The sequence below is a fragment of the Dama dama genome, chromosome 21 (genome assembly GCF_033118175.1).
Source record: "Dama dama isolate Ldn47 chromosome 21, ASM3311817v1, whole genome shotgun sequence".
Taxonomy (NCBI): Eukaryota; Metazoa; Chordata; class Mammalia; order Artiodactyla; family Cervidae; genus Dama; species Dama dama.
The window spans coordinates 19,801,637-19,815,159 of record NC_083701.1 but is presented as its reverse complement, the minus strand read 5'-3'; the positions used below and the strand labels follow the sequence as shown (position 1 = coordinate 19,815,159).

General features: G+C 43.0%; 1 protein-coding gene across 5 annotated transcripts in view; it reads left to right on the top strand.

The window, feature by feature from the left end:
* The first annotated feature begins 6,890 nt into the window (after window positions 1–6,890).
* SPIDR (scaffold protein involved in DNA repair) overlaps window positions 6,891–13,523 on the top strand; it is a 258,391-nt gene continuing 251,758 nt past the window's right edge. For 3 of the 5 annotated variants that reach the window (XM_061123278.1, XM_061123277.1, XM_061123281.1), the window contains exon 1: window positions 6,897–7,008. In XM_061123278.1, the coding sequence (XP_060979261.1) occupies window positions 6,976–7,008 (33 nt within the window). In that variant the 5' untranslated portion in view covers window positions 6,897–6,975. Of the gene's footprint in view, window positions 7,009–13,523 lie in introns of all 5 variants that reach the window. The other 2 variants (XM_061123279.1, XM_061123280.1) reach the window with 2 other exon arrangements.

The following is a 13,523-nucleotide window of genomic DNA, read 5'->3' as shown; positions in this document are numbered from 1 at the left end:
AGTTTTCTGAATGTTGAGTTTTAAGCTAACTTTTTCACCTTCTTTCACTTTCATCAAAAGGCCCTTTAGTTGTTCTTCGCTTTCTGCCATAAGTGTGTCATCTGCGTATCTGAAGTTGTTGATATTTCTCCCAGAAGTCTTGATTCCAGCTTGTGCTTCATCCAACCCAGCATTTCGCATGATGTACTTTGCATGTAAGTTAAATAAGAGGGTGACAAAATACAGCCTAACGTACTCCTGAACATTAGGATTACATAAGGCCAAGGGTTAGGTTCAGGGTTAGGGCTGGGTGACATGAGGGTCCAGTTCAGGTGTGGGTCAGTGCTGGAGTGAGGATAGGGTCACTTGAGGGTCTGGGTCATCATGGTCAGTGTTGGGTGTTAGGCAGCGTACTGATGGCTGCAGTTACTGTCTCAGGAGGGTCAGGATCACAGGTCAAGTTCGGGTTAAGTTTCAGTGTCAGATTCAGGGTCCGTGTTAAGCTATGGCTAAAGAGTGAGAACTGTGATCAGTTCAGGGTTATGCTAAGTGTGAGTCAGGGTGAGATCCAAGGTATGTGTTAGGGTCAGCATTAGAGTGAGGGTGAATATCAGCGATGTTTAGGTTCAGGGTTAGTTAAGGCTCAGGAAAAGGATTAGAGTCCAGGGCAGTTTGGGTATCAGGGTTAATGCCTGTTGGTTCAATTGTAAATTCTTCATAATTACACTGTGTTATGAATGGCATAATGTAGAGAACATAGACCGAGGTGTCACACTCGAGTCTAATTCTAAACATTACTAGCTCTGCACCTTCAGGCAAGTTTACTTACTAATTATTAGTTCATTTATTCATTCCTATCTAGTATTTACTTGAGTGCTTTATATGTGGAAGAAACTGTGAAGTGCTAAGGATATAAAGGTCAAGAAGACAGAAATGGTACTGCTTTGCATAGGTGGAGCCAGATGATAATTATTTAGGTTATGAGTATTGTAACATCATCAAAGGAGCATAGCGTTTGTGAAAATGAAGAACAGGGAGGTTCAGCCTCCTAGGAGTTCAAGGAAACAGAACAGGTTCAAGTTCACTTTGTCTTGTTTTTTTAAATCTCAATTGAAAATTTTAAAAAATTATTTTCAAATATATCAAGGAATATTATAGTGAACCTCCATGTGTGGATCTCCCAGCTTCAGCAATTTTCAGGAGCTGTATATAAACTGGCTTGGCAGAGACCAGAGCCTTTCAGGAAATGAAGAAGCAAATGCAAAGACTCTGAAGCCCCATGCACATTCAATAACTGCAGGTAAGGCTCCCGTGAAGAGCACACACATCCCTGGGTATCTGTGTGGAGAATGAATTGTGTGTACTTATATGTGCATGGATGAGGGCAAGAGTGGACCAGGGGATACTGCTTATGAAGCCACTGAGTAGACTGGGCAAAATAAATCAGGGACCTGAAATATATCCATGTAAGAGTAGGGAGGGTGGAGAGACTTAACACAGGACAGACAGGGCTTTGACAGGAGAGCCAAACGTGCTTACAATAGTTCTCAGGTTCTGTTACTGATCCCCAGCAGGTCTTGCAGGTCTTCATAGAACTGGTCAACTTCAGCTTCTTTGGTATTAGTGGATGGGGCATAGACTTGGATTACTGTGATGTTGAATGGTTTGCCTTGGAAATGAACCAAGCTCATCCGCAGTTCACTCCGAGACCTACAACACCTTCTAGAACTAACACCAAAAAAATGTGTCCTTTTCATCATAGAGGATTGCAATGAAAAAGTAGGAAGTCAAGAGATACTTGGAGTAACAGGCAAGTTTGGCCTTGGAGTCCAAAATGAAGGAGGGTAAAGGCTAACAGAGTTTTGTCAAGAGAACGCCCTGGTCATAGCGAATACCCTCGTCCAACAACACAAGTGATGACTCTACACATGGACATCATGAGATGGGCAATACTGAAATCAGATTGATTATATTCTTTCTAGTTGAAGATGGAGAACCTCTATTCAGTCAGCAAAAACAAGACCTGGAGTTGACTGTGGCTCAGATCATGAGCTCCTTATTGCAACAAATGAAATGAAAGTCGCTCAGTCATGTCTGACTCTTTGCGACCCCATGGACTATACAGTCCATGGAATTCTCCAGGCCAGAATACTGGAGTTGGTAGCTTTTCCCATCTCCAGGGGATATTCCCAACCCATGGATCAAACCCAGGTCTCCTGCATTGAAGGTGGATTCTTTACCAGCTAAGCCACAAGGGAAGCCCAAGAATACTGGAGTTGGTAGCCTATCCCTCCAGCAGTGGATCATCCTGACCCAGGAATTGAACCAGGGGCTCCAGCATTGCAGGCAGATTCTTTACCAACTGAGGTATCAGGGAAATTGCAACATTCAGGCTTAAATTGAAGAAAGTAGGGAAAATCACTAGACCATTCAGATATGACCTAAATCAACCTCTTATGATTATACAGTGGAGGTGATGAATAGATTCAAGATATTAGACCTGGCAGACAGAGTGCCTATAGAACTATGGACGGAGGTTTGTAACACTGTACAGGAGGTGGTGATCAAAACCACTCCCAAGAAAAAGAAATGCAAGAAGGCAAAGTGGTTGTCTGAGGAGACTTTGCAAATAGCTGAGAAAAGAAGAGAAGCAAAATGCAAGGGAGAAATGGAAAGATACACCCAACTGAATGCAGAGATCCAGGAAATGGCAAGGAGAGATAAGAAAGCTTTCCTAAGTGAACAACGCAAAGAAAAAGAGGAAAACAATAGAACGTAAAAGACTAGAGATCTCTTCAAGAAAATCAGAGATATCAAGGGAATATTTCATGCAAGAATGGGCATGACAACAGAAATGATAAGGACTTAACAGAAGCAGAAGAGATTAAGAAGAGATAGCAAGAATACACAAAACTATACCAAAAAAGTCTTAATGACCAGGATAACCACAATGGTGTTGTCACTCATCTAGAGCCAGACATCCCAGAATGCAAAGTCAAGTGGGCCTTAGGAAGCATTACCATGAATAAAACTGGTGGAGGTGATGGAATTCCAGCTGAATTATTTCAAATCCTAAAAGATATTGCTGTGAAAGTGTGACACTCAATATGCCAGCAAATTTGGAAAACTCAGCAGTGGCCCCAGGACTGGAAAAGGTGAGTTTTCATTCCAACCCCAAAGAAGGGCAATGCCAAAGAATGTTCAAATTACCATACAGTTCCACTCATTTCACATGCTAGCAAAGTAATGCTCAAAATCCTTCAAACTAGGCTTCAACAATATATGAACTGAGAACTTCCAGATGTTCAAGCTGGATTTAGAAAAGGCAGGGAAAGCAGAGATCAAATTGCTAACACCCACTGGATCACAGATAAAGCAAGGTAATTCCAGAAAAACATCTACTTCTGCTTCATTGACTATGCTAAAGTCTTTGTGTGAATCACAGCAAACTGTGGAAAATTCTTAAAAAGATGGGAATAACAGACCACCTGACCTGTCTCCTCAGAAACCTGTATGCAGGTCAAGAAGCAACAGAATCAGACATGGAACAACAGACTGGTTCAAAGTTGGAAAAGGATTTCGATAAGGCTATATATTGTCACCCTGCTTATTTAACTTCTATGCAGAGTACATCATGCAAAATGCTAGACTGGGTGAATCACACGCTGGAAACAAGATCGCCAGGAGAAATATCAACACCTCAAATATGCAGATGATACCACTCTAATGGCAGAAAGTGAAGAGGAACTAAAGAGCCTCTTGATGAAGGTGAAAAGAGGAGACGGAAAAGCTGGCTTGAAACTCAATATTCAAAAAATGAACATCACGATACCCAGTCCCATCACTCCATGGCAAACATATGGGGAAAAGTAACAGTTGAATTTTATTTTATTAGGATCCAAAATCACTGCAGATGGTGACTTTAGCCATGAAATTAAAAGATGCTTGCTCCTGGAAAAGCTATGACAAACCTAGACAGCATAAGTTATATGGTTATAACTTTAACCATATAGTTAAAGCTATGGTTTTTCCAGTAGTCATGTATGAATGTGAGAGTTGGATTGTAAAGAAGGCTGAGCACCAAAGAATTGATGCTTTTGAACTGTGGTGTTGGACAAGACTCTTGAGAGTCCCTTGAAGAGCGAGGAGATCCAACCAGTCCATTCTGAAGGAAATCAGTCCTGAATATTCACTGGAAGGACTGATGCTGAAGCTGAAACTCCAATACTTTGGCCACCTGATGTGAAGAACTGACTATTTGAAAAGACTCTGATGCTAGGAAAGATTGAAGGCAGAAGGATAAAGGGATGACAGAGGATGAGATGGTTGGATGGCATCACTGACTCAATGGACATGAGTCTGAGTAAACTCTGGGAGTTGGTGATGGACAGGGAGGCCTGGTGTGCTGCAGTCCAAGGGGTCGTAAAGAGTCGGACACAACTGAGCGACTGAACTGAACTGAAGTTTAAGCGGTAGGAGGCAGGCTTGTTAGTGGGGTTCTAGGAAAGGCTTCCCTCATAGCTCACTTGGTAAAGAATCTGCCTGCAATGCAGGAGACCCAGGTTCGATTCCTGGGTCGGGATGATCCCCTGGAGAAGGAAACGGCAACCCACTCCAGTATTCTTGCCTGGAGAATCCCATGGGCAGAGAAGCCTGGCAAGCTACTGTCCATGGGGTTGCAAGAGTCAGACACGACTTAGTGACTAAACCACCAACCAGGAAGGGAATGGAGATTTCTGAGGGCAGCCAGGTTGGGAGTGGGGGTGGCTGTGGAGCAGCCAGGGCTTGCACGCAGCATGAACTGTGCCTAGCAGAGTACAAGTCTCCACCCCTGTCCTTGAACAGAGATCTTAACATGGTAATGAAGCAATGGTTACTTCTGGACACCTCCAAGTCTCATCTGCAGAGGTGCATTCCTGTGGTCAAGTCAGAGCCAGTTTGGGGCAGTTGCTCACTACATACCTTTGAAAGCACAGCTGCAAAGTATCTGTCAAATACCAGATGCTTCTGAAACAAACATAGAGGTGAATCGAGGCAACGATCCTTTAGCTGTCAGAGGCTGGTATGGGTGACAGCTTCAACATGAGCTACTGGCTGGATGTCAGTGCCACCACTGAGATGGAGATTTCTGAAAAGGAAGCTATTTTGGGAAGAGAAGAATTTAGGTTCAAGAGTCTCTCAAACATTCAAGTGACAATGACCAGAAGTTAGTGCAATGGGACTTTAGTTCAAGCAACAGGAAGCAGTCTGGTTGCAACTATAAAGTTGAGAGCCAAGAACGACAGTGAGATGACTGAGCTGTGTCATTCGGCCTAACTGAGGCAACCATTTGTGTGGTGTCCCAGTCAGAGGACCAATATTCTAAATCCTAAACTATCTACATTTAAAGTCCAGTTTATCTTATGCTAAGTGTTGACAATAATAGTGTTAGCAATATCTGGGTGTCTGTGTATGTGTGCTATTTGCGACCTCATGGACTGTAGCCTACCAGGTTGCTCTGTCCATAGAATTTTCCAGGCATGAATTCTGGAGTCGGTTAATATTTCCTACTCCATGTGATCTTCCCAACCCAGGGATCAAAACTGTGTCTCTTGGCTCTCCTGCATTGCAGGAGGATTTTTTTCTGCTGAGCCACCAAGGAAGTACCAATAGACATGTGTATCTAGAGCTAATATGTTTCTTTCTTTCTTTTTCAAAGATCGCAGTGTGGGCCTCTTTACACAAAGCATTTGTGCTTTAGTGAGTGAAACTGAAATGCAATATGTTGAAAGAATAGGAACTAGGCAGGAAAGACAGAAAATGGATCAAGTGCAAAATATTGGAGTTCTTATAGAGGCACAAGAAAGTGCTTTTAGAGCAGAAAACCAAACTCCACTTCTGCCAAGTTGTGAGGGTACAAATCGGAATCCTTTCCTCCTTCCCAGGCTGACGCTTTTCAAATCACTATTATCGTTTTTTCTACAATAGACACCTTTATTTAGACAACAGCCTGCCTAGTGAGTTTGTAACCTAATTCTGTCTGTCCTCAGCCCCGACACCCCCTTCCCATCATATTTCCTTTAAAATCTTCCTCCAAGTGCTGGAACACTTAAGCAAACTCACGTGCAGGGTCTAAGGAAGGGTTCTGCCTGCAGTTCTCAAAGTGATGCGGGGGGAAAAAAAAAAAGTGATGCAGGATGGCAGCAACGTCACCTGAGAACCTGTCAGAAATACAAGTTCTCCGACCCCAGTCCGGACCTTCCGAGTCCGAGCCCCAGTCACGGGCTGTAGCAGGTCCCCGGGGATTCTGGCGTCTCTAAACTTGAAAATGCTCGGGATACTGAGCCCCAGCCCCCGACCCCCCTCGGCAGATGAGGCAATAAGACCCCTCTCTCGGGCTACCCACGGCTACAACATTCCCTAAGCACCGCTTGCTGAATTCATAGCCCACTTGGGGTTATCATTCATTTTTATTAACGTCAGGCCTTGCCTGACAAAGCAAACAACAGACGAGCTTTATTTGGAAACCCCCTGGCGGCCTTTTCAGCAGCTCCCTGGCCAGGAGCCGACGGCGACGCTGCGCGTGCTCCGTTGATCCGGGCCCAGCCACAGGTTGGGGCAGCAGCGCAGAAAATCCGTCCCGGGCGCTGTTGCCCGCGCGGGTTCCCAGACGCCAAGCTTCAGCTCAGCGCCAGGGGGCGCGAGTAGCAGGAAAACCACGCCCCCGCACGAGCATCAACTACACGCAAGTGCAGGGCAAGGCGGCGCGCCGGGAGGTGCTGGGGGGCGGTGCGTCCGGAGAAGTCCCGCCTCCAGGCGGAGCATCTGCCAATCGCAACGCTCGGTACCGCCCGGAGCGCCGGTAGGGCGGTGCGTCCGAGGAAGCCCCGCCCCCGACCCGAGCGTCCGCCAATCGCAGCACGCGGTGCGGCCCGGCGCGCCGAGTTGGTTCTGCGACTCACGGCCTTCCGGTGCCTTCAGAGGGCGGTGCAGCTTTGGGGAGGGGAGCGCCCGGAGATGCCTGGTGGAGGCCGGTCTCGAGGCCCCAAGGTAGGCTGTGGGCTCGTGGGCGCCGTCTCCCTGGTCTCCGCGTGTTGGAGGGACCGGCGGGACGCGTGTGGCCGGCTCTGGGCTGCCGCCTGCGTCTGGCCGCCTTCCTGGAGAGCGAGGGTCCCTGCCTTGGAGCAACGGTATGGCACGAGCCTCGCTGGTGTTCAGGGTTTCTGCCTGGTCGAACCATGACAGCGGTGTCGGGGGTCTGGGAGACCTTCGTCCCAACTGCGTCTCCTGCCCCAGTTGCAGAGAAGCCAGTTCTTATTCCATGTTGGAATTGTTTCTGTGACTTGCTTTTTGTTGCTTTTGTTATTATAAACATACTTAATACTTTGCCTCAGAGAATCCTGTCCCTCTACCTGACTGTTAACTAAAGTGCCTTTGTTCAGAACCCTGTCCACCTGTAGATGGCAGGGGAGAAGAAATTAACACATCTAGGAGATGTGTGCAAGATTAATGGCCTTTTTACTTTTCTTCCTCACCTCTGCCTATCTCTGATCTATTAAAGAACCTGGCATCCAGACCCCGAGAAAATGGTTATTTTGAGGTGCTTGCCTGCGATCGTCTGGGTAAATATCTGATTTGGGAATCGGTTCAGTTGGAACTGGTTCATTGGGGAGCTAGTTCTTGTAGGTCATTTGCTTTGTAGGTTAAATTTATTTACCTGATTTGGGAATTGATTCATCTGTATGCATCGATGCTAGAATCTGTTCATACCATTTTTGTTGGAATTTGTGTGTGTGTTTTGTGTTTTGGTGCTATAAAGCTTGTAAAAATGGGAAATATTTAATCTGTCTCAAAGGAAAGATCTTTGGGGCATATATTAGATATGTTAAGATCAGAAGAGCAATGGCCCCTGAATGGGTCACTGGCAATCAAAAGGAGAGGAACACTCTGATAATAAACAGGCCCAGGGGCTCCCCTGAACTTGAGACGTCCAATTCTAATTTCCCCTACAGTAGCCTCCGGTAACTTTGACAGTGGGGAACAAGTTGATTGACTTTCTAATAGACACTACTCTCCTTTGTAAATTAAGTGCTCAAATAGCTATTTCCCCAGAACAGCCTGACATCAGAGTCCCTGCCTGGGCCTTTTTACCTTGTCCAGCCTGGAGAGCTTTGGCTCCAATTTGGGGTGTTCTCCCTGTGAAGGGAAACATGTCGATTGAGTCGGTGATGCTGTCCAACCGTCTCATAGTTCATCTTTCAGTGTCCTATCTTTTTGCCTTTTCATACTGTTCATTCTCAAGGCAAGAATACTGAAGTGGTTTGCCGTTCCCTTCTCCAGTGGACTACATTCTGTCAGACCTCTCCACCATGACCCGTCCATCTTGGGTGGCCCCACACTGAGCATATAAGTGTTCAATTACTGTTAGTGATAATGAAAGCAATTAATAAAACACCACAATGAAAGTATCTTTTAGATACTGTTGTGAATCCTCTGCTGTTTTGCCTTTAAGTTTCCCTGGGATTGCTTGACTCAACTTGTTGAACAAGGAATAGGAAGAGGGCTTAGTTTTAAAGTTGTTCAGTGATGGCGAGAGATTCTCTCATAGTTGTCTTGGTGGGTGTACCTTATGGTTCCGGTTTTAGCCCTTGGTAGTGCCATTGAATGACTTACTAGTAGTTCTGCTTAGAATTACACCGCTTAGTCCTGATCTCTTGGTCTGGAGGTTTTCTTATCCTTAACATGGAAGGAAAGGAGAACTAACATTCATTGAAGACTTTTCATATGACAGGTACTTCACATACATCCCTTGTGTAGAGCAAAAATATTTTCTTTTAAATCAGGCATACATAGATAAGATAAAGTAGCATGAAAAAATTTCTCATGAAAACTAGAAATCATTGTCCTTGTCTTTTCTCCACTTAGTCCTGACCCTGTAGGCAGTCCGTCTTTAAAACTGCGATAATTGTAGAAGCACATATAGTTGTAAAGAATAACAGAGATCTCATTTATTCTTTATCCAGTTTGCCCCATTGGTAACATCGTGCAAAACTGTAGTACAGTATCACCACCAATATATTGACCTGAATACAATCCAACTGCCTTATTCAGATCTCCCTAGATGTGTGTCTGTGTATGTATTGTGTGTGTGTTTAGTTCTGTACAATTTTATGACATGTGTAGGTTCATGTATCAACTGCCACAGTCAAGATACTGAACAGTTGCACCAGCACAAATATTCCTCTTCTAATCACATCCACTCCCTTTCAATAACTCCCACCCTAACTCCTGACAATCATTAATCTAAATTTTTTTGTCATTTCAGAAATGTTACAGGGAAAGAGTTATTTAGTTTATAACCTTTGGACATTGTTTTTGTTATTTTTTTCCCACTCAGTATAAGAGTCTTATCCAAGTTGTGTATATTGGTGGTTTGTTCATTTTTATTGCTGAGTAGTAGTCCTTTGAATGGATGTACTGCAGTTTACTTATCATTTTACTGTTGAAACATGACTGGTCTGTTTCCGGTTTCTGGCTATTAGAATAAAGCTGCTGTCAACACTTGTGTATGGATTTTTGTAGGAACATAGGGTTTTATTTCTCTAAGATAAATGCCCGGGAGTGTAATTGCTGGTTCATATCATAATTGGATGTTTAATTTTATAAGAAATCAGCAAACTTTTCTAGAGTGGCTGTATGATACTACACTTAAATGTATGAGTGATTTTATCAATTTCATAGGTAATAAATTTGTGTTTTGAAAGTATGTAATTTAGTGGGTTTTTTTTTTTTTTTTAGTATATTCACAGGGCTGTGTATATATTTTTAACTATAGAGTATTTTCATCACTCTAAAAAGAAACTCCACAGCTGTTAGCAGTCATTCCACATTCTCTCCTTTCCCATCCCCTGGCAACCTCTAAGCAAACTTTCATCTGTACAGATTTACCTACATTAGAAATTTCATATAAATGGAATAACACTTGGTCTCTTGAGATCAACTTCTTACGCTTAGCCTACTGTTTTTAAGGTTCATCCATTATTGTAGAATGTATCAGTACTTCATTCCCCTTTGTGATTTAATATTTTTTCATTGGAAGGTATACAACATTAAATCCATTCACTTGATGGATATTGCAGTATTTACACATTTTGGCAGTTAGGAATAATGCTCCTATGATCATTTGTGTACCAATTTTTGTGAAGATGAAAGTTTTCATTTACCTTGGGTATAAACCTACCAAGAAGCTAAAGGCAAAGGAGAATAGGAAAGATGTATCCATCTGAATGCAGAGTTTCAAAGAATAGCAAGGAGAGATAAGTGATCAATGCAAATAAATAGAGGAAAACAATAGAATGGGAAAGACTAGAGGGCTCTTCAAGAAAATTAGAGATACCAAGGGAACATTTCATGCAAAGATGGGCACAATAAAGGACAGAATGGTATGGACCTAACGGAAGAAGACATTAAGAAAAGGTGGCAAAAATACACAGAAGAACTATAAAAAAAGCTCTTAAATAACCACGATGGTGTGATCACTCACCTAGAGCCAGACATTCTGGAGTCTGAAGTCAGGTGGGCCTTAGGAAGCATCACTATGAATAAAGCTAGTGGAGGTGATGAAATTCCAGCTGAGCCATTTCAAATCTTGAAAGCTGATGCTTGAGAATGCTGCACTCAATATGCCAGCAAATCTGGAAAACTCAGCAGTGGCCACAGACTGGAAAAGGTCAGTTTTCACTCCGATCCCAAAGAAAGGCAATGCCAGAGAATGTTCAAACTACTGCACAACTGCACTCATCTCACACACTACGAAAATAATACTCAAAATTCTCCAAGCCAGGCTTCAACAGTACATGAACTGAGAACTTCCAGATGTGCAAGCTGGACTTAGAAAAGGCAGAGGAACCAGGGATCAAATTGCCAACATCCGTTGGATCATAGAAAAAGCAAGAGGATTCCAGAAAAACATCTACTTCTGTTTCATTGATTACACTAACATCTGGACTGTGTGGATCACAACAAACTGTGGAAAATTCTTAAAGAGATGGGAATACCAGACTACCTGACCTGTCTCTTGAGAAATCTGTTTGCAGGTCAAGAAGCAACTGTCAGAACCGGACATGGAACAACGGACTGGTTCTTAATTGGGAAAGGAGTATGTCAAGGCTGTATATTGTCACCCTGCTTATTTAACTTCTATGTTAAGTTCCTGCTCAGCTGGAATTCCACCACCTCCACTAGCTTTGTTCATAGTGATGCTTCCTAAGGCCCACCTGACTTTGTACTCCATGATGTCACGATAACCACCATCGTGGTTATCTGGGTCATTAAGATCTTTTTTATATAGCTTTTCTGTGTATTCTTGCCACCTCTAATTAGTATCTTCTGCTCCTCTTAGGTCCATACTGTTTCTGTCCTTTATTATGCTAATCTTTGCATGAAATGTTCCCTTGGTATTTTTTATCTTCTTGAAGAGATCTTTAGTCATTCCCATTCTGTTGTTTTCCTCTATTTCTTTGTATTGATCACTGAGGAAGGCTTTCTTATCTCTCCTTGCTATTCTTTGGAACTGTGCATTCAGATGGGTTTATCTTTCCTTTTCTCCTTTGCCTTTAGCTTCTCTTCTTTTCTCAGCTACTTGTACAGCCTCCTCAGACAACCATTTTGCCTTTCTTTTTCTTGCAGATGGTTTTGATCACTGCCTTTTGTACAAATATCACGAACCTCCACCCATAGTTCTTCAGGCTCTCTGTCTATCAGATCTAAGCAGTTCAGTTCAGTTCAGTTGCTCAGTCCTGTCTGACTCTTTGCGACCCCATGGACTGCAGCACGCCAAGCCTCCCTATCCATTACCAACTCCTGGAGTTTACTCAAACTAATACCTTGAATCTATTTGTCACTTCTACTGTATAGTCATATGGGTTTTGATTTAGGTCATACCTGGACAGTCTAGTGGTCTTCCCTAGTTTCTTCAGTTTAAGTCTGAATTTGGCAGTGAGTTCATCATCTGAGCCACAGTCAGCTCTTGGTCTTTTTTTGATGACTGTGTAGGGGTTCTCCATCTTCGGCTGCAAAGAATATAATCAGTCTGATTTCGGTATTGACCATCTGGTGATATTTATGTGTAGAGTCATCTCTTGTGTTGTTGGAAGAGGGTGTTTGCTATGACCAGTGTGTTTCCTTGGAAAACACTGTCAACCTTTGTGTTCCTTCATTTTGTACTCCTAGGCCAAACTTGCCTGTTAACTCCAAGTATCTCTTGACTTCCTACTTTTGCATTCCAGTCCCCTATCATGAAAAGCACATCTTTTTTTCCAGTTAGTTCTAGACGTCTTGTAGGTCTTCATTGGACTGTTCAGCTTCATGTTGTTCAGCATTAGTGGTTGGGGCATAGACTTGAATTACTGTGATATTGAATGGTTTGCCTTGGAAACAAACAGAGATCATTCTTTTGTTTTTGAGATTGTAGCCAAGTACTGCATTTCAGACTCTTCTGTTGACTATGAGGGTTACTTTATTTCTTCTAAGGGATTCATGCCCACAGTAGTAGATATAATGGTCATCTTAATTAAATTTGCCCATTCCGGTCCATTTTAGGTCACTGATTCCTGAAATGTCCATGTTCACTCTTGCCGTCTCCTGTTTAAGCACTTCCAATTTACCTTGATTCATGGACCTGACATTCCAGCTTCCTATGCAATATGGTTCTTTATAGCATTGGGTTTTACTTCCATTGGGTTTTCACTTTGGTTCAGCCCCTTCATTCTTTCTCGAGCTATTTCTCCAATAGCATATTGTGCATCTACCAACCTGGGGAGTTTATCTTTCAGTGTCCTGTGTTTTTGCCTTTTCATACTGTTTATGGGGTTCTCAAGGCAAGCATACTGAAGTGGTTTGCCATTCCCTTCTCCAGTGGACCATGTTTTGTCAGTTCACGGAATGAGGCTTCTAATTTTTCCCCGTGCTTGTCAGTACTTGTCATTGCCTTCTTTTGACTTTAGTGTGCTCAGTCATGTTTGACTCTTTCCAACCCCATGGATTCTAACCCACCAGGTTCTTCTGTCCATGGAATTTTCCAGGCAAGAATACTGGAGTGGGTTGCCATTTCCTCCTCCAGGGGATCTTCCCAACTTGGGGCTCAAACCCTCATCTCTTGCATCTCATACACTGGCAGGTGGATTCTTTATCAGTGTACCATCTGGGAAGCCCTACTTTAATGAGTAGAAATTGGTATTTCATTGATTTGGTTTTGATCTTGCATTTCCCTAATGACTGATCATGTTGACTATCTTTTCCTGTGCTTATTGGCCGTTTATGTATCTTCTTTGAAGAAATGTGTATTCAAATTGCTTGCTTGCGTTTTAGTTGGATTTGTCTTTTTATTGTTGAGTTGTAAAGGTTCTTTATAAATCCTACGTATAGTTTCCTTATCAGATATGTGACTTACGAATATTTTCTCCCAGTCTGTGGACTTTTTTAATTTTCTTGATTGGGTCATTTGAAGCATAAATGTTTAAAGTTTTTGATGAAGTTCAGTTAATTTACTTTTGTTGCTTATGCTT